We start from the raw sequence: 19,838 nt of genomic DNA on the forward strand, positions 1-19,838 counted from the left end.
GGCAGGGCTACATGTTTATGCAGTATCCCACGCCTACTTTACAATGTAACGCTCAGCGCGCGATAAGTACATGAATAAATAAATAAATAGATATGTGTATATATATATAAACATATGTCTATATATATATGTGTTGTATTACGAAAGGGGGGGGAATATATTAGTTAGTAAAGTGCGAACCACTGACTCAAATAAGAACTCTTCTCGCCGAAAACAGTTTCAACCCAGTGCGTACAGTCAGATATATTGCACGTTGGGTATGCTCACATGTCTTCCGTGCTCTGACAGTTTTGCAATGAACTAAGCAGTTTCATAACTCTTTCTTCATCCTCACGACCTCCACCTACAGCAGTGTCTTCAGAAGAGAAAACGCTGGCAATCTTCTGCGTCACCATAGCAACTCGGTCGCGCAATTCCTCATTGGCAGGGGAGGAGGCAAGAAGGGTGTTGATTTCGACACTAGCTTCGTGCACCGTAGTCCTCAGTTGCTCCAGCTTCCATCTTGCAGCTTCCAACTGAACTTCGGTTTCTTCACGCTGCATTTGCTCCTTCTTGAGCAGGGCCTCGAGCGCCTGATTCGCTTCCTCGTGTGCAACAAAGCGGTTTCGCTCCCGAAGTACCTCTGAGTACAACATGTTGAGTAAATGCTCGATCCGGCCCACGCCGCTGTGTGGCAAGGGATTCAATGGATACAGCGGCGGAGTTTCTGCGGTCAAGGAACGCCGCGTATCAAAACCTGAGCTCTTGTAGCGTTCCACCCGAGGTGGCATTCGCAGCTCCTCCTCACCGTGAGCAAATGTACAACCTTTAAACGAACACGAACCCATTTCCCAATTGCGGCATATCGTTGTTTTGTACCTCGTAGGGTCTGTGCCTCCCTTCCGAATGGGAGCGCCAGCAGTGGGTTGGTCCTCCGTGCCGGAGAGTGTAAATGGTGGTGCGGTAGGACGGAGCGACGACTGGGGGAGCATCTGAGGTGAAGTGTACGGCTGCGAGAGGGGACTCATCTGCGACATTGGCGAGTTGCCAGAGTTAGCCGTAAATGACATCGCTATCGCTAAGCTGCAAAAAGTCAATAACAGCAACAGAAAAAACAAAGAGGCGAAATGAAGAACAGTGGAGTCCAAAGCCGTGATGGTAGCAAACACATAGTGTGATGGTATGACGCGGGTCGTATCCACTTTCAGATCCGCAACAAGTCGCATTCACCCCTTTTCGTTCCTCCGGCCCTGGAAAAAAAGGCAAAGAATCAGCGAGTGATTCAGACTCACAGCCACACCTGTTATCAGACTCCGTCTCATCAGACTACCACGCCTTGATTTTAAAATGCAGCGAAACAAGCGCAAGTACCAGTGCTTTAATATCTCGCACAAAATAGTAGAAGGTGTCCAGTCCCTTGGGTTTGTCAGGGCTCTCAACTTCACTTAAAGAAGTTATTTTGTTGGTTACAAATGAAATGTGGGTGTCTCCAAGGTGTATCTCGAGCTCTTGTCGCCCGTTCCGGTCCGGTTGTGGCCAACATTCATCGTCGCGTTCTAGAATTCCAGAGAGGATAATGAGACGTTTGATCTCCTCCAAAACGGCAGGTGAGATACGCGCTTGCTTCTTGATGATATTCTCGTTTCGGTAACGGCTGTTATTTCCATACTTCAACGTGCCGTCATCTCGTATGTCAAACTCCAGAAACTCGTTTCCATAACGACCCGTGTGGCCAGCAAAGTATCGGACATAGTGAAGACAAGACTGCATGGTCTCTTGTACTGGGGCGTCTTGAAGAACCTCTACGGCTGTGGTCTCTTCCGCTTGCATCACCGTCTTGATGGTAAGAAAAGGGCAAAAAAATATACAACCTGGTTCTTCAAAACCACAGAATTGCTAGACCATCAAAATCGAGCAAGGAAGCATATGCTTTGGAGAGGATAGGACGGAGAGCGGTAGCAGGCTCGAAGCAGACAGAGAGAAGAAAAGGGAGAGGGAGAGGGAGAGGGGAAACGCACTCAAGAAACTCACGACAATTGATAAGAAAACAACCACCACAACTGCAAGCCGTGTGGTTACACAACACCGTCCACGCCAGTCGGGTGATGCTCTTCATGGAGCTCACAGCACCTTAACACCTCAGTAATCCCCTCTTGACCCTGTACTGCCCATTTCCCCGGCACCCCTGCTTTTGCTTCGCGACGAAAGAAGGACCGGATTGCATTCACCTCACGCGCACACCGAAGCTGTGCAAGACTCAATGTCACATGAGCAAAGCAAGCAAGTGCTAATGGGGTCATCAAACCACTTGAATCCACCATCCTCCCCCGGAACTCCATCCAGTTGAGACCGTCACGTCCGAGCACCAAAACACTACAGTTTTTTGCGGTTGTCGTTGGCTTCTCGTACAACCGAAGACCAAACAGTTCAACAAAGCACTTCAACGCACGTTTCACATTCGCGAGGCATACTTCATCGGCGGCACATTTTTTAACCTGGTTCATCTCATACTGCTCGACGGAAGTTACACTTTCGCCGTGCCTGCGAACTGAAGGGAACGTGTAGAACAATATATCCGGTACTTTAGCGCTTTTTTCATTCGATGATTCAGCATTTATTCTCACGAAGGCTTTCGAAAGCAACGGCCACCACTGCCCGCACTCCCTATCGAAGAGGTCAGACAAGTACATCGGCTGTTTACTTTGGTCAAGGTCCAACTGCAGAACCGCCACGCGGGAAAGGGGTTGTTGGTTGGTAAGTACGGAATGGAACTCATGTCTCTGACTACGTTTTGCAGCGATTTTACTTGCCCTTTCTACTAATTTACACGTTGTTCTGAGCCGCCACAAACGCCGCCTCTCTCGCAGATCCCGTATACGGCCGAGCTCCGATTTCGACCCGAGCATACGTTCCTCCAGCTGCAGGTTGAGGACATCCCGTGCAGCCCTCCTGTTAAGCCAGTAAGAGGGAAACTTGCTGAACTTCACGGTAATTCCAGTTGGCACATGCTTCACAATAGCCGTCTGTTTCCGCCTGTTCGTTGCCTGCCCCCCAGGACCACGACCGAGCGTACTATCTTCCGTTAGATCTGCCTCCCTGAAAAAGTACTTTCTATTGAACAACGCACTTTTAAAAACAGGCAAACAACTACTCCGACGGCCACGTCTTCGTACGAGCGCCCGTTTCACGTCCAACTTATCCCGTGGATGCAATTTATCAAATTCTGAAGCGAGCACCGCTTTGGGAACCAGTTTCAATGAATTAATGATGTTATAAACGTGTTTGCACCGTCCTTTTGTGTTTGCCGCGGAGTAACGCCTTCGGCTCAACCTCCTTTCACCTAACGCCGCGCACCATCGCTGTGGGCACACTATCGCCGCAGTAAATGCGCCACAAGTCTCCGCACCGAAGCAGAACGTTGTCAACAAACATGGCAACGACGAAAAAGTGACCACGGCGTTTGCGTAGCCACATCGTGGCCTCATCACCTACCACAGAGAGTGGAAACAGTAGGACTCGGTAAAACACATTGCAGACTGTAGAGAAACATAGCAACCACGAAACCCCACCTCGTTATCAACAAGTAAAAGAGCTCACTGAAGACCGAAAGGCATGTTCTGCCGCGGACCTTCTTCAGGATGCCTTGCCTTCTCCAGTTCAAGGTCCGGCAACGCAAAGTCCTGCATCTCGTACTGACGGTCAAACGGTCCCGTCCGTGTCAACACTTTCCTCTTGCTCCACTTGTCAACAAACACTCCACTCTGAGGAAAAGGGCCCTTCCACGGAGACAACACGTCACTAACGTTCATATCACTATAAGACTCACCAAACAACTCGTTAGTCCCCCCACGATAGTTATACACATGTTGGAAAAACTGCTTTTTCCACTCCCACCCGGCTTGCTCCGAGTAAATTCCATTATGAGACAAAAGTATAACATCATCTGACTTGTCTGGTTTCCTGAACCCATACATATCAAGAAATTCATCAGCACTCAACTGCAAAGCATATTCAACCTCATCGCGAGGTAACCATAGACTGTGAGGAACCCATCGATGCATCTTTTGCGTAGAAGTACGACAGTCGATAATATGAGTATAAGGCTCTGGGTAACGCATGAGATGAAGCATATCTTTCAAATACACCTGGTGACACAGTAAATGATGAAACTGTGCATACTGCCGCTGCTCATAAAGAAATTTGTGCCGATCAAAGTACCATGGCTGATACTCTTTCGGATGCCAATTAAACCACTCGCGAGGATTTATTTGCCCATCAACCATCATATGATGCCTTGTGCGCCTGTCTGCCTGCAGACGCAAGTACGAAACCAGCATAAAAACAGCAGAACAAAAACCCTAAAATTTTTAAAGAAAAAATTATACATATATATATATATATATATATTATAACAGCAGAAAAAAAAACATAGAGACACAAAATTTAAAATATATATATATATATATTAAAAAAATATATTAATTTAAAAAACAATACCCTCTCCTATATAACAAATAAAGTTGTTACCAACAGGAACCCACTCGGCGGGAAGCGAGCAGTTACTCGCAAACAGTGAGGATGGGCAAGGAGGTGTGCCTGATTATTCGTGCGCAGTACACACTACTGCACGTCACCAAGACCCTCTAGTGTTTTGGGCACCTCCCACGTGAATCCTCCCTTCCCGTTCGTGTCCACACGCCCAAAGTGCCCGAAACAGGCAGTCTGGCGGTATATCGGCCGACGAAGATCAAGTTCCTTGATTATGTCGTACGGGCGCAGTCGGAAGTTTTTCTGCACAATACCCAATATATACTCGTCATCGCGCTTACCAGTGCCATATGTGTCGACATGGATATTGAGCGGTTCCGCAACTCCAATGGCGTACGAAAGTTGTACAAGGCACCGATCTGCAAGACCTGCGGCCACCAGAGACTTCGCAATCCAGCGAGCAGCATACGCTGCCGACCGGTCCACCTTCGAGGGATCCTTGCCAGAAAACGCGCCACCACCATGGGCACCCCAACCGCCATACGTGTCAACAATTATCTTGCGACCAGTTAACCCAGCGTCACCATGTGGGCCACCGATGACGAAACGCCCAGATGGGTTCAAGTGATATTTGGTGTTCTCATCGAGGAACTTCGCGGGAATGGTGGTGCTGATTACCTTCTTCACCAGGTCCTCGCGGATGGTTTCATTTGACACACCGTCGTCATGCTGGGCAGAAACAAGAATCACAGCCACTCGCTTAGGTGTCAGCAACTGCTTGCCACCGCGGGTGTCATATTCGTACTGCACTGTCACTTGCGTCTTAGCGTCGGGGCGCGCCCACGGAAGACCACCATTGCGTCGCAACTCGCTGTATGTCATTGCAAGACCGCGCGCAAGTTCGTAAGAGAGTGGCATTAGTGTCTCCGTCTCATTCGTCGCATAACCAAACATCATGCCCTGGTCTCCAGCACCGAGGTTCTCCCCGCCAAAGTCACCGAGGCCCTGGTAAATATCGGGTGATTGTTGCTCAACGGCCACAAGCAGGTTCAGTGAACGGTAGTCCAACCCCTTCTCAGTGTTATCGAAGCCGATCTCCTTAACCGTGTCACGTACGACCTTCTGGTAGTCAATCACAGCCTTCGTTGTGATCTCACCAAACACAAGCACCATCCCCGTCTTTGAGCACGTCTCGCATGCAACCTTAGAGAGCGGGTCCTGCTCAAGGCATGCATCCAGTACGGCATCCGACACCTGATCGCATAGTTTATCGGGGTGACCTTCACTCACATGCTCCGACGTGAAGAATATCTGGCGCACGGACATCACCTTTCACGAAACAAGGGCGGTAGGATTGATGTAGAACCTTGCGGAGTAGAGCAAACGAAATAGGGGTACACTGAGGTGTATACGCGAAGTAGCTTTAAACTAATGGTACATCCGACAGGGAGAGGAATTGAGAGGAAAAGAGCAAAGTAAGGTGAAAACTTTTATTTTTTTTTTTCATTACATTTTTGCTGTTGTTGTTTCATTAATTTTATTTATTATTATTTGTTTTCGTTGTTGTGTGTTAATTTTATTTCATTTCTTTTCTTTACCCATATCCTTTTTGGTTTTCTACCTTTTTTTAAGCGAGTGGAAGTGGTTTGAGACGGATAGAAACTTGATTCCTGTTATGTTGCGATAATATCTCCGTTTCATATTGTTGCTTAATTGTTTTTTTCCATATCGTGTTTTTTGCGAATGTTATAATGTCGCGGTGCGCCACAGATTTGCATGTGGATTAGTTTTTTCCTTATAACTGACTTTTTCTTACGAACAAGTAAATAGTGCTTTACTTTCATGGAGCGGATGGTGACAACATAGTCGTTTGACAGTGGTTTTAATACCAATGTTGGGACCCCATTGGGTCCATGCGCTTCCTTTTTTATATCTGCCTTTTTCATGTGTTTTTTTTCTTTATTTTGAGTTGAGAACGGTGAGTAAAGAAAAGAGTTCGTCTTTTGTGGTATGCATAGAGTGAAGCTGCGTGTTTTTGTTTTGTTTTTCCTGCATTATTTAAATATTTTACTAATTCCGTGAATGGCAACCCGAATAGCCGCGCCAAGCCGTGGCGTAATGCGTGCTTCAAGTTATTTCCCCCCCCTCAGTTTGTTTCGTTTTTATTTGACATTATTCCACTCGAAATACAAAAGTGAACATGTGGAAGGTGCGTACACGCTACTCAAGCGTTTCGATGTTGTCAATCTTTCTCGGTTCGTTCTTCCTCCAAACGACGTTCAGGTTCCGACCAGGAGGGGTTTCAACGATGAAATCTACCTTATTTACGCGTGATCTGTTACTGTCCAACCACTCTTTTAACCTATAATTCACTGCAATAGTTTCTGGTGTCATGGGCGCCCAGCAAAGCGGGCAGTTCCACACATTTGTACGATCGCAGTGCATCAGCACGGCCTGTAATTCAATGCACTGAACGTGCTCACAACCACAGGCACGAACAGGAACACTTAGTGGCAGCGCAGTTATGGGACAGACGGCCCTAACCTGCACATCAACAACACCTTCAACCTCCCGTTGCGCTGGCGACGAATGGTAGTTGGAGACAATTCGCTCGGCTAGCAAATCAACGCCGGTGCGCTCCACGTAAACAGCAACGATATAACCTTCCCACAACGTCGCATCCTCCATGAGTCCTGTAAAGTGCACACGCAGTGAAAACAACTCTTTCCCCGAGACCATTTCCGTTATATCCGCAACAGGTGTCGTTTTTACGGCCACACTTTCCCTCCCAGAGGGTACCGACGGGTTGGGAGGGGTGACAACCTTCAAACCGTTCACAAACAGTTCCATGGCTATTCTCTTATTCTCAAACTCGAAAGACTCCAACCAGCCATCCGTGTGGTTGTAAGACGACGATGACAGAGGAACCAGAAGAACACGCCGAGAAGGGGAAAACCCCTGAGGTGGCTCTTCGTTTACTGCCGCTGGGGATGGAAGTGTTGTTTCTATGCTTTCACCCTCGACTGACACCGCGCCTAACACATCAAGGAAGCGGTACAAGGGTGAAAGAACGAACCGGTCAGGATTTCCGAAGACTTCAGCACGTAGTACATCCAACGTAGCGGCATCGACAGCCTCCTGAAACACACACTCCCCATACACTTCTACTCCACCACGCCCCCCAGACCTCCTTCTCCACGAGGAAGAAGACCTACCACAAGATAATGGGGGTGTTGGATTGGTACTTTTACTACTTTGTGTCGAACCCAGGCTACTTGTCAACCGTACTGTGCTCCGTTCCTCCACGGAAGTGCGCGAACGCGAAACCTTTGACTTGCTAGAACGTTCCTTCCTTGCCACACGCCGGATGTTCCTTCTAGAAATATTCACCCCCTCTTGCTTTAACGAATTTTGCATCACAGCGGCAGAATCTGGGCTCACTGAATCTACAAGGGACCTCATATATCGCATTTCCGCTGCACTGTAAGGTTGCGAATCTTCGGTGGGAGACGCCGTGGGTGTGCCGCTGCGTTCCTCAAGTAACCGCCTTACGGCCTCCTTCGTCGCACTCACATTAAACAGGCGCTGCTCATCCTTGTCTCTTTCCTCGACTGCAAGGTGTAGAAGTCGCACGCCTCCGCTAGTAGAGTCTAGTGGATAAAAGTTTCCTGGGTCATGATAGAATTCAATGCAGGTGTCGTATTCACTACCCATGCTGAGAAGCAACTCAGTCTCCACTTCACGGACGGTAGCGGGCCACCACTCTCCGTCGTCGCACTTGACCCAAAGAGACGACCCCAATGGGTACGGCATCACGGCTTCAGCAGCCTAGCACAGTTCACGCACAGCAAATGTCCAAAATTAAGTAAAAGAAGAAAAAAAAAGAATACCAACAAGTCATACACACCAAGTGGGTCAGACAAGTAGTGAAACACAACCCACTGCTGATGCGTCTACGGAATACAAATGATCACGCCTGACGCCGATACTCATCACGCGGAACCGCTCCAGTAGTTGCAGTCACCCTTGTTATATGAGTGGTCCGGTCAGCAACGGAGAAAGAGAGCGAATAAGTTGAAGAAAGAAAGACAAGGGGAAGTGAGAGTAAAACCGATCTGCGCTCTTTGAAAGAGCAAAGGCGCCACAAAACTTCTTCAAAACCATCTAAAAATACAAAATTTGAACAAAGTACACTTTTGTCACTGGGTATCACCTTTGAATCAAGTTTGAACGGAAGAAACCACATTGACTTGGTCCCATGTGACTGTAACGCAGCTCGCGCTTGTAAAGGATTTCTTCCTCTTCTGTAAAAGTATCCTCACGCCAATCACCGCTACCACCACGAAGGGCCGCAATGGATTCGACGGCCTTGGGATACTTAGCAAAGATCGTATGAAGCGGCAACTCCTCAGGGTTTTGCATAAATATGAGATCCGGGTCCACTCTCTCCTGTGCTGCTACTCTTTTTGTGGTTAAATTCGCTACCCTTGAGCGGCTGTTGCTTTTTAACGCGGAGTTGGTGGGCACAGTGGCGGGCCACTCAATGCGCTTCCTTATATGTTCTGGTGGGGCCATGCTTCCCTGTCCCGCTGCAGCGTCTCCCGCTGTGAGGGGAAGAGATGGTGCAGCGGATTGGGAGCCATCCAACCCTCGAGGATGGCGTTGCATTTGTGCCTTAGAATCCACACCACATGCCGAGGATGATGATGTTGTTGCGCATGTCGCACCTCCTTGGTTACCTGTACGTTGCATGGAAGACGAGCCCTTCGTTGGGGTACCACCGTACATCCTTGGGTTATTGATATTCTGCGGCGTGAGAGCATTGGCTGGACCATTCCGAACATATGCGAAGAGAACTTTGGTGCTCTGCTCGTATTCCTTCAGGTATTGATCAACCGATAATGCAGGTGGTGGGGGGAGCAGCATTGACACGTCCTCGCCTTTTTCATATTGACGAAAGAGAAGCTCCTCCACTAGCTTTGCGTTCCAAGGGTTGCTCATGGATCTTTAAAAAAGAAAGCAACAACGACACGTATACAAACTACTTAAATACCTCTACCTTTTTTCTAGGTGATTTGTGTGTGCACTTGAGCAATTGCAAGCCCTAATAATGATAATAAAATGGAAAACGTTAAGGTTGGAGCGGGCACGAACAAACATGTAGAGGAGAAAGATTTGTATGTGCTGAACAGACGATGAAATGACTGGCACAACAACATGGCCTGTGGCAGAGCGAAAGCAGGACCTTCATCAAATATATAAATGCAAGAACATATTTTGCTACGAAAAAAAGGTAGAAAATCATCAGGAAAGGAACCGAAATACCATTGGTTTGCTTTCCTTTACTTCCCGTTTCTCATTTCCCTCCCCCTCCCCTTAAGTCTCTGTTTCCTCGTTGAGAATTCAACGAAATGCATTGGGAGATAAGGAATAAAAAGGAACGTAGAAACAGGGTATTGGCTTTGGTAACCCCAACTGTGAGAAAGTGAATACACATACGTATACACAAACAAGAATTTTTAAAAAAAAGCACTCACGAAATAATTTTTTTTAAAAAAAGGCCACAACACAATGAGCAATCACCGCAAAGGATCCTTATTGCTGCTGTTGAAGAAGGGGAGAAAAGGCTGAACAGTTGCATGGGGTCGCGTAAACGAAACGCAGTGGCCAATCACCGGTAACCTTGCTATTGTTGGTTACACGCTGAATACCACCCTGGTGCTAATCAACAACAGGAGCCGGAGATTGAAATAATAGCAAACAAGGATAATGAATTTTCTTTCTTCTTTAAATACTCAACTAATAACACAGCTGGAGATGAGAAACTTGAATTTCGTGGCAGTATGGGGCGGAGTCAGTGGCCCAGTTGCAGAATTTTTACACTTCCGTTAATGCCTCTCAACATTCCTTCATTCCACATTCATTCCCCCCCCTCAAAAAAGAAAAAAACAAAAGCACACATCATGCACACACATGCAGATGCAGGTATATAAATTATACGTATCTTTTCAAAATTTTTCTGACCTCAACAAACGACTGCAGTAAGGAAAACCAATGCCCAACGTACCTTGAGAAGGGTAGGAAACAAACGATTACGCACTAAAGACATAAAACCAAACACCAAGAAAGGGAAAAGAGAACAACAAAATACAAAAAAAAAAGAGTTGAGAGTTTTCTCCACAAAAACTGCACATGATGCATGCCTCAGTGTTTCAGTTTAACTTTCACGAGCCGGCAGCGGGCCCCGCCGCTATTGCCTGCAAGAGTTGGCGCTCTACTACAAACCGAGAAACTTTGTACCGCTCCTTGTCCTCGTAGGCAAAGTCATACGTCCAGCCAAAGTAACTATCGCAGTTAGAACAGAAAGCATCGCGCACGATGTGCTTTCCCGTCATCAACTCCTTCTCTTCTGCCGGTCCGAAGTAAAAGTTAAAACAACGACTCACAAGATAAGCTTTACCAAATTTCCCATTAAAATTACGAGAGATGACGTCACTCTTGTCGCAGAAATATGCACCACAGTGACCGCAACCGTAACTGTCCACCCCGCAATGCAACACGCGGATGCGTTGAACCATCAGACAAAAACACTTCCTTAAGCACAGCAAAACCAACACTGCCGTCACAGATACTATATTAGTAAATTTTATTTTAAAAAAATTAAAATTAAAAATGGAAGAAAAAAGTGAAGAAACTAATATGTGGTGAAACCACAGGTATCGCCGCGGAAGCAGCATAAAGAAAGTTGAGCGAAACAAGTATGTGAATTTTAAAAAAATTTTAAAAGAAGAGAAAGAAGATAACGAGGGGGTACACAACAGAAGCCCCATCCCTTCATCATCATCTCCCATCTCTCATGCATCACTTATGCTTAGTCTGCTTGTGATATGTAGTCCACAACAATCACCTTGTTTGGCGCAAAGCTGCTGTCCTTCTATTAGAGGAAGCCGAGATGCGCTCAACAATGCACTTGCATACGTCTCTACTTAAAGAGATGAATAGATAGATGGATAGACAGTCAGTAGATTATGCACACATGTGGCGCGATACGGACTTATATAAATAGCCTTGTCGAGACCTGTGGTGGCACCCGCATCTGTGAAGAAATTGGTGCTCCATTAACAATCGTCGAATCAACGTCAACGATCACTTGCACATACGAGCACGAGTACGCGCTTGTATCCAAAAAAGGAATGGCAGGCACTTCATGGGTCACACGAACGGGGTTACTCTTGGGGACAGTCAAAGTGACTACGGCGTCTCTCATCTTGAAGGTACCGCGGCGAATACCGTGAAAAAGTAGTAGACAAAACTCACCGACTCTGTCGACAGAAAGCACAACCATCGGCTCCATTGTCGTTTCGCTCAAAACGTCCACTACACCCACCGACACCTTACATAAGGAACTTGTTTCCCGTTCTAGTGCTTCCCTCAGCGTCATGGAATCTACATGTTTCGCAAGCTTGGTTACCAGTGACGTAAATGCTTTCTTCCCCGTTCGTTGCATGGATTCAGTCATTGAAATCGCACGCCTAATTATGGAAAGGTAATCCTCCAGTTGCTTTCTCGCCCCTTTCAGACGGTGGGGGTCCTCCTCCAGCGCCGTCAGCAGGTCGCACGACGCACTTCCAAAGTATCCAAGCACACCTTCAACAGCGCCCTTGTTGTAGCACACGTCAGGATCCCTGGGCTCAATCCGGGAAGCCTGCTCGAGTGCTTTTAACGAACGCTGCGCGCCTTCAACATTCATACCATTCGAGAGTGCTTCAGAAAGTAAGGCAATACCATAAAGGTGCCAACATGATGCACTCGCAGGGGACACTGCAACAGCCTCTTTGGCACGCAGCACGGCCTCACTTAAATATTTTCTGCTCTCCTGCAGTGGCAGCTTGGAGTCCGCTGAGCGAATGCGGAGGACTTGGCTATACTGGCTGAGGGCTTTCTCATTGCGACTGTCCAGCCGCAAGGCATTATCCAATGCCTCGCATGCCTCCTTGGTTGCACCCCGCTGCGTGAAGCATTCACTGAGTAAAACCCAGAGATCAGGACGATCGTTTCGAAGCTTTAGTGCAGCACTGCAGCACCGCTCAGAGTCCTTTGAGTAACTTGGAAGCAGGAGCAAGGCCTTGCAACGAAGGACATATAACCGCACCTTCTCCTCGGGGCTGTGCTGCTTGTCAGGATTCGGCATCGTTGCAAGGATCGTATCGACACCTTTTCTAACGTTATCGTCAAAAACTTTTACATTAGCCAGAGCTTCATATTTTCTTTCCAATTCAGCGACATCCACCTGCATCTCGATACTAGTCATATCACTTTGCAAATACTTCCCTTGCTCGGGTGTGTATGTCTATGTTGCCTCTTCTTCTTGCGGGTAGATCTGACGGAAATTTCGCTTACCTGTAGTATCCCGCGATGATTGAAAAACGGAGCGAAGAACAAGGAAGATGATGTGGAGTCCAATATTTAGTGTCAGGGGCGAAAAAAAAAACACATTGTAGCCAGAGTGCAGCAACACCAAAGAAATTTGCGAGAAAGGAAAGTGCAAACCCCATCATCACACCACAAGGTAGAACACAACTATCGTCCTGAAGGTTGGCTAACCAACACAACATATAGGATTTATGTGGTGGACACACACAAACACACACACACGGTAAAACGCCCCTCGCAAGTTTGTTCTGCCTTGTCCCAGCCACCATAACTCAACAACTCCCTACTAGCACCAAAGCAATATGCATATATATATATATATATATATATATATATATGTGTGTGTGTGTGTGTAAATATGGTATCTTTCCGGCAGCATTGGTCGCCGGTATGTTAAACATGTCCCCTCAAAGGGTTGCACGGTACGAAAAGAGCAAACCCTCCCTCCCATCGAAAAGTACAACATCCTTCCGACAGCTATTAGCTAGCCGACAAAGACACAAAAGCTCGTACAATTTGATCGATGATTTTTCTAAGGACCAACAGAGCGACGTCCCGTGAGCGCCGTGTGGGGATTCGGAGGGATATGCATGATAATGACAACCATAAGCGCTCTCCACAGACGAGCCACGAAGCACCGCACGACAGAGTGGGACTTCAGTGGCACCATCAGCGCCACTCATCACTCGCATGGCCAAAAGGGACGTCACACCTTCGTCCTCATCCCTTGTATTTTCATTCACTGCGAGTGCGCCCTTATCATATTCGGTGCTTGTGCAGTTTTTATTATTAACATCAAAAGAGTTCGACCGTGGCCTTTTAGACGGCTTCCGATGGTGTCCCCATAGCGGTCCCCTACGAAAATATGTTATGACCCGCAGTGCTACACCCATAAGTAATTGGCTTCCATCGACCACCGCCACCGGAAAATATGCTGTTAAGTTAAGCAACAACAAAAAAACGAAAGAGAGAGAGAAGGCAGAGGATATTAGCCTTAGGGAATCCTGTGGGATAATAACAAATTAGAAACAACAGTAAAAAAAAAAAGGGAAAATAGAAACAGATTGTATGTTCGCATCGGGCGCATCTCCTCGTGCAAATGGGGGTATACCTCCGACGCATATTATTTCGCTAACGTAATTCTACCCTGTATCCACATGCGCCTAAATTTAAACACACCTCGTCTCTTAGCCCTCTTCTCGTAAGCGAGCACACCTAAATCTTGGAAAATAAAAATACGGGTATACCCGCATCGCACATTCTTCCGATTTTTCTGCAGTGATCACACCATTGTATAGAGGCCGTCGCACAAAACTTAATATGGTCTAATGCCTCTTACTCCATATCGCCCACACCCCTTTGAGCGAGCGATTGATTGTGGTACATCTCTGCAACCTGTGCAGCCGATGTGGCCTCATGCACCTTCTTGTCCTCACGCACGCGAATAAACCGCGGAAACCGCAGTGCAATTCCCTTTGAAGCATCTACTAACCCATATGCAGCGAAATGGGCAGGGGATATAGAAAGATCAGCAGCCTTCACTTCCCACACTTGCGATGCCTGAAACCACACATCCGGCTTATCTTCAGTGCGGTAGTAGCGCGGTTGTTCATCCAATATAGATGGTTGGAGTGATTTGGTGATGGCCTCAAGCTGATCGTCCTGAAACCCAGTTCCAATCTTGCATATACTCTGATACTCGTCACCCTCACCGTCGTAGCATGCGAGAAGAAATCCACCAAAAACACCGGTGCGTTTCCCTTTCCCGTAGTATGCACCAATGGGAACGAGGTCAAGCGTATCGGTAACACCATCCATATAATCTTTTTTGAGTTTCAGCCAGTAGTGCGAACGTTTTGCTGGCACATACGTCGACTCCTCTTCGAGCGTCTTCACCATAAGTCCCTCCGTCCCATCTCTTATGGCGCGATCCAGGAAGGCCTGAATGTCATCCACATCACTGCTGTCCAGGTACTCGGCAAACCGAAACTTCGTGGAAACTGGTTTAAAATGGGTGTGGAGCACTTCTCTGCGCTGGGAAAGCGTCTTCGACATCTGTGGTTCACCATTGAAGTACAAAATGTCAAAAGCGAACACGCATACGGGAACCTTAACGTTGTCAAACGAAACGTTTTTCCGTCCCCGATGTTGTAGCACCTGAAAAGCCTGTAAAGCACCAGTCACCTTGTCCACCGCCACCACTTCAGCATCAATTATGAAAGAATCAACGGTGTCAACCGAAAACGCTTCAGGAAGCATAGATATAATATCGGGGTACTTGCTCGTGTTTGTTTCAGAGTTGCGTGAAAAGATCTGAACTCCACTACTCCTCGTATAGTGAATTTGAGCCCGCTCACCATCATACTTGTATTCAGAGGTGAATGCTTTGCCATTAAATCGATCCAAAATAACACTTACACCACTGGTTGGGTGGGCAAGTTGCGGTTTCACTGGAATACCGGGGCGAACGGAGAGGGCACGCGCATGCATATTCGCTTCCGCAGACGTCGGAACAATCACTTCAAGGCCGTGCTGCAACACAGCAGCCAAAACAACGTCAAGACAGGGAACTTCATTGTATGTACGAGTGAGATTAGCCGCACCAACGTTTAATTCCCTTTGCAGCTGTTCTGGGGTAAGAGATGGTATTTTTGCAACGCCAATGTTGCTCATAGCAAAGGCGTAACCGACAGCTGCAAGAACAGAAGTCTCCGCTAGCCCCACACGCATCTTCTGCTGCAAAGCTCGAACAATCAAGTTGACCTCGGGACCCACGGCATCACGAAGGAGCCTCTTTATTACGTCACCACGGCGCCGTGCCACATCTTTCCCACTCATGAGGGCAATTTCACGCAACGCCTGAAACACTGCTAGTGCAGTCAAGCGCTTGGGTTTCACAAGGGTGGATTGTATGCGCTTTTTGCTCTGTGCCACCTCGGCCAAGTCGCCAGTTTGTCTATATTCCTCCTTCGCACGTGCTTCCGTTATGCCACAACATTCCGCAACAACTTTCAGTAGCAGAGCATCGCCGACACCAAGTTCTATCCCCTCATGGGCTGGCCCTTGCTTGTTTATTACGAGATAAACAACAGGAACCAAATCTATTGGATTGCGTTGTATGACAGCCACGAGAAAGTTTGAAAGGAGTCGAATGCACTCCAACCTTGAACTCTCCGCGCTAATATCCGCAAGAGTATCCGCAACAGCGGCATAAGGAACAGTGTCCGGCCCCTGCTTTTGGTTCTCTTGAGGTCGAGGCCATACCGATGCATGACAGCCGCCGTATGGATCCGGTGGTGTACGTAAAAATATCTTTGCCATATTAACACAACCGGCTGACATTTCATCATCCCGCTCCCCATCGAAAATGTCATCTTCATCCTCACGAATCCGCTTATGTTGCACAACCGCAGTAGCTGTAGGTCCACTTACCATTGTTAAGTGCTTGCACTGTGGGAGGGGAGGGACTACCCCGGCATTGATTGAAAATAAGAGGCATAAAGATGTAGAAAATAATTTTAAAAAAAAGAAATAGGACAACAAAATGAAGTCTGTGGCTCGCGACATGATCATCATCAGCAAGTTGAGAGAAAAGAAAGAAACATAATTTACCTTCAGCGAAATGGTTTCAGAGGTGCGGTTTGAAGGCACACACGGCCGCTACCGGTATTACCAGTTGCCAACACGCAAAACGGGAAGAAAAAGAAACAAAGTTGACACAAAGAAACAAACTTAACCACTAGTACCACAACAAAAAACGAAAGGGGTAGAAAAACAAAGGAAGAAAAGTGGCTGCAAGAAAAAAAAAAGTGAAAGAAAGGGAATCAAAAAAAAAAAAGAAGAAACGTAAAGAATAGAGGCCGTCAAAAAGATATTTAGCGTCCGCAACATTCCTCCTCCATCCTCTGCCGCGACGAAACCATCAGAATCTGCACCCGGCTTCAGCACAAACACCTCTCACACATTTATTTCCTTCTCTTTTATATGTGAGTTTGTGTGCTTCTTTTTTTTTCTTTTGCTTAGCTCTTCGGCTGCTGTTGTTGTTCTTGTTGTTGTTGTTTTTTCGTGTGTGTATCCTCTGACACGTTCCCGTCAATCATACCGCATGGACACGTCGAAAGCGAGGCGCCGTCTGTGCTGAGCACGACTACAGACGGATGCAAATGAAGGGAAGGGAATAGAGACGAAAAGGCCGAAAAGGATGGAGGAAAGAAAAAGAAAAAGTAAAATCAATCAATCAAAAAAAAAAGGGAAATAGGCTCAAGCAAATCAAGACCTTCACCTCAGTCGTCTGCAGCACATTGTGGCAATGGAAGAGAACAAATCTAATTTTGATATAAGTACTCCTCCTCTTGACTACAAGTCACTACATTCACGCATATGCAACCTTACTCATTTCATTGCATGATTTCCCTCACACAGCGATTGACAACCCCAAGCGTATTCAAAAATAATGGCAAGATACACATACATATATATGTATGTATGTGTATATATAAATATATGTATAAATATTCACCACATTTCCCTTTGGTACCCCTCCCTGTTTTTTTTTCTTTTCCTTCTCCTCCCTGACCCCAAACACCTTCCTTCCATAAGATAAACCGCTCGCCTCCATGTTTGGTACGCTGCTGCAAAACAAACCCCACGTTTCATTTCATTTCCTTTAATTTAATCCCATTCCATTCATCCCTTCGCATTCCCCTTTGGCGTCATCTCACATATGCGCACACACAAACACAAAACACATTTCCTCTCAGACTTCAATTTAAATTCAACTTCATACGCTCTTCGTTCCTTCTTTTCATTTTTTTTTATTCTTTTTCGTGTCTGTATTTACCTCTCCCACCAATCTTTACACCACCACCCCCCCCCCTTTCCTCTTCTCTCCAGCACCAACAAATGAGGAGGAGGAGGAGGAGAAGGTGGAAAATTTAAAAAAAAAACACTATCTCTCTATGTATTAACAATATAAATATCTTAATGCGTAATCTTTCCTCTCTCCCTATCCTGAAAATAACCACATCTTTCAGCGAAAGAAGATTGAAAAATACAACAACAAAAACAAAACAAAAAGAAAGAAAGAAGGGTGGACAACAAACAAACAAACAAACACAAAAAAGAAAAAAGAGAATTAAACAAAAAAAACTACAAATCGCCTTTCGTAGCGTGTCCCACACCCCTCAACAATAACCAAAAACAAAAAACAAAATAAAATAAAAATAAGATAAGATAAGGTAAGGCACGGTATGGCATGGTATGGTAAGATCAAGAAACCCAGAGTTTATGCACATATATAACAATATAATATGCGTAAACAAGCATGGACGTGTGGAAGCAGGTGGTTGCGCATGTTTATTCAAACACATCTAATCGATCACCACCTTCCTCGCCTCACTCACCAAAAAAAAAAAAGGAGGAACGACAAAAAAAAAAAGAAAAAGAAAAAAAGAATATCTCTGCCGCAGCAACTTGTCTTTTTTTTTCTCTCTCTCTCTCTTTCATTTTCTCCCCTCCCCCCTCCCCCGTTTTCACCCTTTTTCCTTTGCTTTGCGTGCTTCCTTCCGTCTTAAACCAAATAACTACAGTGGTCCCTTTAGTAAGCCTACACCAACACATTACAGCTGCCACAAAATCCCTCTATCATTTTCTCATCCTCCTACTCCTATTTTAATTTTTTTCTTTTTTTTTCTTGCAAAAATATCATTCCAAGCTCCTTCGTCAAAAAAAAAAAAGAAAACACAAAGAAAAAAGTAACTGACACACTTCCCGTTCCTTTAGTGATTAACAACAGAAATAAGGGAAGAGAAAAAAATTCAAGAAAGAATTTCCTGCCGCACATTGTGCTGCGGCAGATTCAGGCCAACAAACAACGAAAATATATTTAAAAAAACAAAAAGTCACAAAAAGGAGCAGGGACGGGGGGGGCAACAACAAATGAGGGGAAGTAACAAAGCAGCACAAAACACGACAACGAAACGTACACACACACACACACACACACACAAATATATATATATATATATGCATATAGAAATATAGAAATATAGAAATAACCACAAGGAGTACAAGTCGATGAATACCAAACAACAGTAATTATAATAATAATAACAACAATAAAAATAGCACACATACCAGGAAAGAAAGGGAAAAAGAAACCGTACCGTGCGAGTGGGGGAGAGAGAAAAATGAAAATATGACCCTACTATGCGTAGGGAGACGACAAACAGCGGGAAGAGGATTAAATGGAAATAAAGGAAAGGAAAAGGAAGAAGCAAAACGGCCAAAGTTCAACCACATCTCATTTCAACATGTCAAAAAACCGAAAAAGGCGTCACACATGAGACATATCCCCTTCCTCTCAATCATAATTAAACAGGAGTTTTTTTCTTGCATTTTCCCCCTCCTTTCAACCACTCTTTCGCTCGCTCCCAACTCCCGCTTTTTCTTTCTCATTCCGCAACTTCATTAAAATTCTCTTCTTCTTCCCCCTCCTCCTCCGCCTTCCGCCTTCGTCGTTATTATTCACCCCCCCCATCGGGTTTCTTTTCTTTTTTGTTCTTTCCTTTCCTTCTCGGTTCATTTACCCCCTTCAAACTTCTGATTGCCATTTAATATATATATATATATATATATATATAATTGTTTGCTGTTGGGTATGGTGGATATTCTTTTCATTTACCTGTTTTCTACGTGATCCCTTATTTTATGTTCCCGCAACTTCAATTCTTCCCCTTTCTTCTTTTTTTTCTTTTCTTACCCTCCCACCCGATATTTCGTCATGCTCTCTATCAAAAAAAAAAAAATTTTAAATTATCGTGTCTTTGGTCACAATCAATGTTCTTTTCCTTTTTTCTTTCTCTGCCCTTTTCCATCTTTACGCTAATACTTGGCTCCGCTCAACAAGGAGCGTTAAAAACTCCGAGACACCTTTAGGA

At 45.8% G+C, this 19,838-nt stretch overlaps 10 protein-coding genes and 1 pseudogene across 11 annotated transcripts; all 11 read right to left on the reverse strand.

Moving 5' to 3' along the window:
- Positions 1-263: 263 nt before the first annotated feature.
- On the reverse strand, positions 264-1,049 carry TEOVI_000594600 (Zinc finger CCCH domain-containing protein 47; the record flags this gene model as incomplete). Its single annotated transcript, XM_067221990.1, has 1 exon — positions 264-1,049. The coding sequence occupies one exon, from the start codon at positions 1,047-1,049 to the stop codon at positions 264-266; it is 786 nt and encodes a 261-aa protein (XP_067078091.1).
- Positions 1,050-1,305: 256 nt separating this feature from the next.
- Positions 1,306-1,809, reverse strand: TEOVI_000594700 (mago nashi-like protein, putative; the record flags this gene model as incomplete). The annotated part of the gene is made up of 1 exon (XM_067221991.1): positions 1,306-1,809. One exon carries the CDS (start codon positions 1,807-1,809, stop codon positions 1,306-1,308), a length of 504 nt encoding a protein of 167 aa, XP_067078092.1.
- A 245-nt stretch (positions 1,810-2,054) lies between these two features.
- On the reverse strand, positions 2,055-3,464 carry TEOVI_000594800 (RF-1 domain containing protein, putative; the record flags this gene model as incomplete). The annotated part of the gene is made up of 1 exon (XM_067221992.1): positions 2,055-3,464. One exon carries the CDS (start codon positions 3,462-3,464, stop codon positions 2,055-2,057), a length of 1,410 nt encoding a protein of 469 aa, XP_067078093.1.
- A 108-nt stretch (positions 3,465-3,572) lies between these two features.
- Positions 3,573-4,316, reverse strand: TEOVI_000594900 (thiosulfate sulfurtransferase, mitochondrial, putative; the record flags this gene model as incomplete). Its single annotated transcript, XM_067221993.1, has 1 exon — positions 3,573-4,316. The coding sequence occupies one exon, from the start codon at positions 4,314-4,316 to the stop codon at positions 3,573-3,575; it is 744 nt and encodes a 247-aa protein (XP_067078094.1).
- Positions 4,317-4,599: 283 nt separating this feature from the next.
- On the reverse strand, positions 4,600-5,793 carry TEOVI_000595000 (S-adenosylmethionine synthetase, putative; the record flags this gene model as incomplete). The annotated part of the gene is made up of 1 exon (XM_067221994.1): positions 4,600-5,793. One exon carries the CDS (start codon positions 5,791-5,793, stop codon positions 4,600-4,602), a length of 1,194 nt encoding a protein of 397 aa, XP_067078095.1.
- Positions 5,794-6,687: 894 nt separating this feature from the next.
- TEOVI_000595100 (MIZ/SP-RING zinc finger, putative) lies at positions 6,688-8,280 on the reverse strand (the record flags this gene model as incomplete). The annotated part of the gene is made up of 1 exon (XM_067221995.1): positions 6,688-8,280. One exon carries the CDS (start codon positions 8,278-8,280, stop codon positions 6,688-6,690), a length of 1,593 nt encoding a protein of 530 aa, XP_067078096.1.
- Positions 8,281-8,676: 396 nt separating this feature from the next.
- On the reverse strand, positions 8,677-9,468 carry TEOVI_000595200 (chromosomal passenger protein; the record flags this gene model as incomplete). Its single annotated transcript, XM_067221996.1, has 1 exon — positions 8,677-9,468. One exon carries the CDS (start codon positions 9,466-9,468, stop codon positions 8,677-8,679), a length of 792 nt encoding a protein of 263 aa, XP_067078097.1.
- Positions 9,469-10,691: 1,223 nt separating this feature from the next.
- TEOVI_000595300 (zinc-binding protein (Yippee), putative) lies at positions 10,692-11,045 on the reverse strand (the record flags this gene model as incomplete). Its single annotated transcript, XM_067221997.1, has 1 exon — positions 10,692-11,045. One exon carries the CDS (start codon positions 11,043-11,045, stop codon positions 10,692-10,694), a length of 354 nt encoding a protein of 117 aa, XP_067078098.1.
- A 476-nt stretch (positions 11,046-11,521) lies between these two features.
- TEOVI_000595400 (Tetratricopeptide repeat, putative) lies at positions 11,522-12,778 on the reverse strand (the record flags this gene model as incomplete). The annotated part of the gene is made up of 1 exon (XM_067221998.1): positions 11,522-12,778. One exon carries the CDS (start codon positions 12,776-12,778, stop codon positions 11,522-11,524), a length of 1,257 nt encoding a protein of 418 aa, XP_067078099.1.
- Positions 12,779-13,307: 529 nt separating this feature from the next.
- TEOVI_000595500 (uncharacterized protein) lies at positions 13,308-13,793 on the reverse strand (the record flags this gene model as incomplete). The annotated part of the gene is made up of 1 exon (XM_067221999.1): positions 13,308-13,793. The coding sequence occupies one exon, from the start codon at positions 13,791-13,793 to the stop codon at positions 13,308-13,310; it is 486 nt and encodes a 161-aa protein (XP_067078100.1).
- A 442-nt stretch (positions 13,794-14,235) lies between these two features.
- Positions 14,236-16,476, reverse strand: TEOVI_000595600:pseudogene (annotated as a pseudogene). Its single transcript has one exon. A coding segment is annotated over exon 1 (2,241 nt).
- Between the last annotated feature and the right edge of the window lie 3,362 nt (positions 16,477-19,838).

This window comes from Trypanosoma equiperdum (assembly GCF_001457755.1).
Source record: "Trypanosoma equiperdum strain OVI genome assembly, contig: ctg_1539, whole genome shotgun sequence".
Taxonomy (NCBI): domain Eukaryota; phylum Euglenozoa; class Kinetoplastea; order Trypanosomatida; family Trypanosomatidae; genus Trypanosoma; species Trypanosoma equiperdum.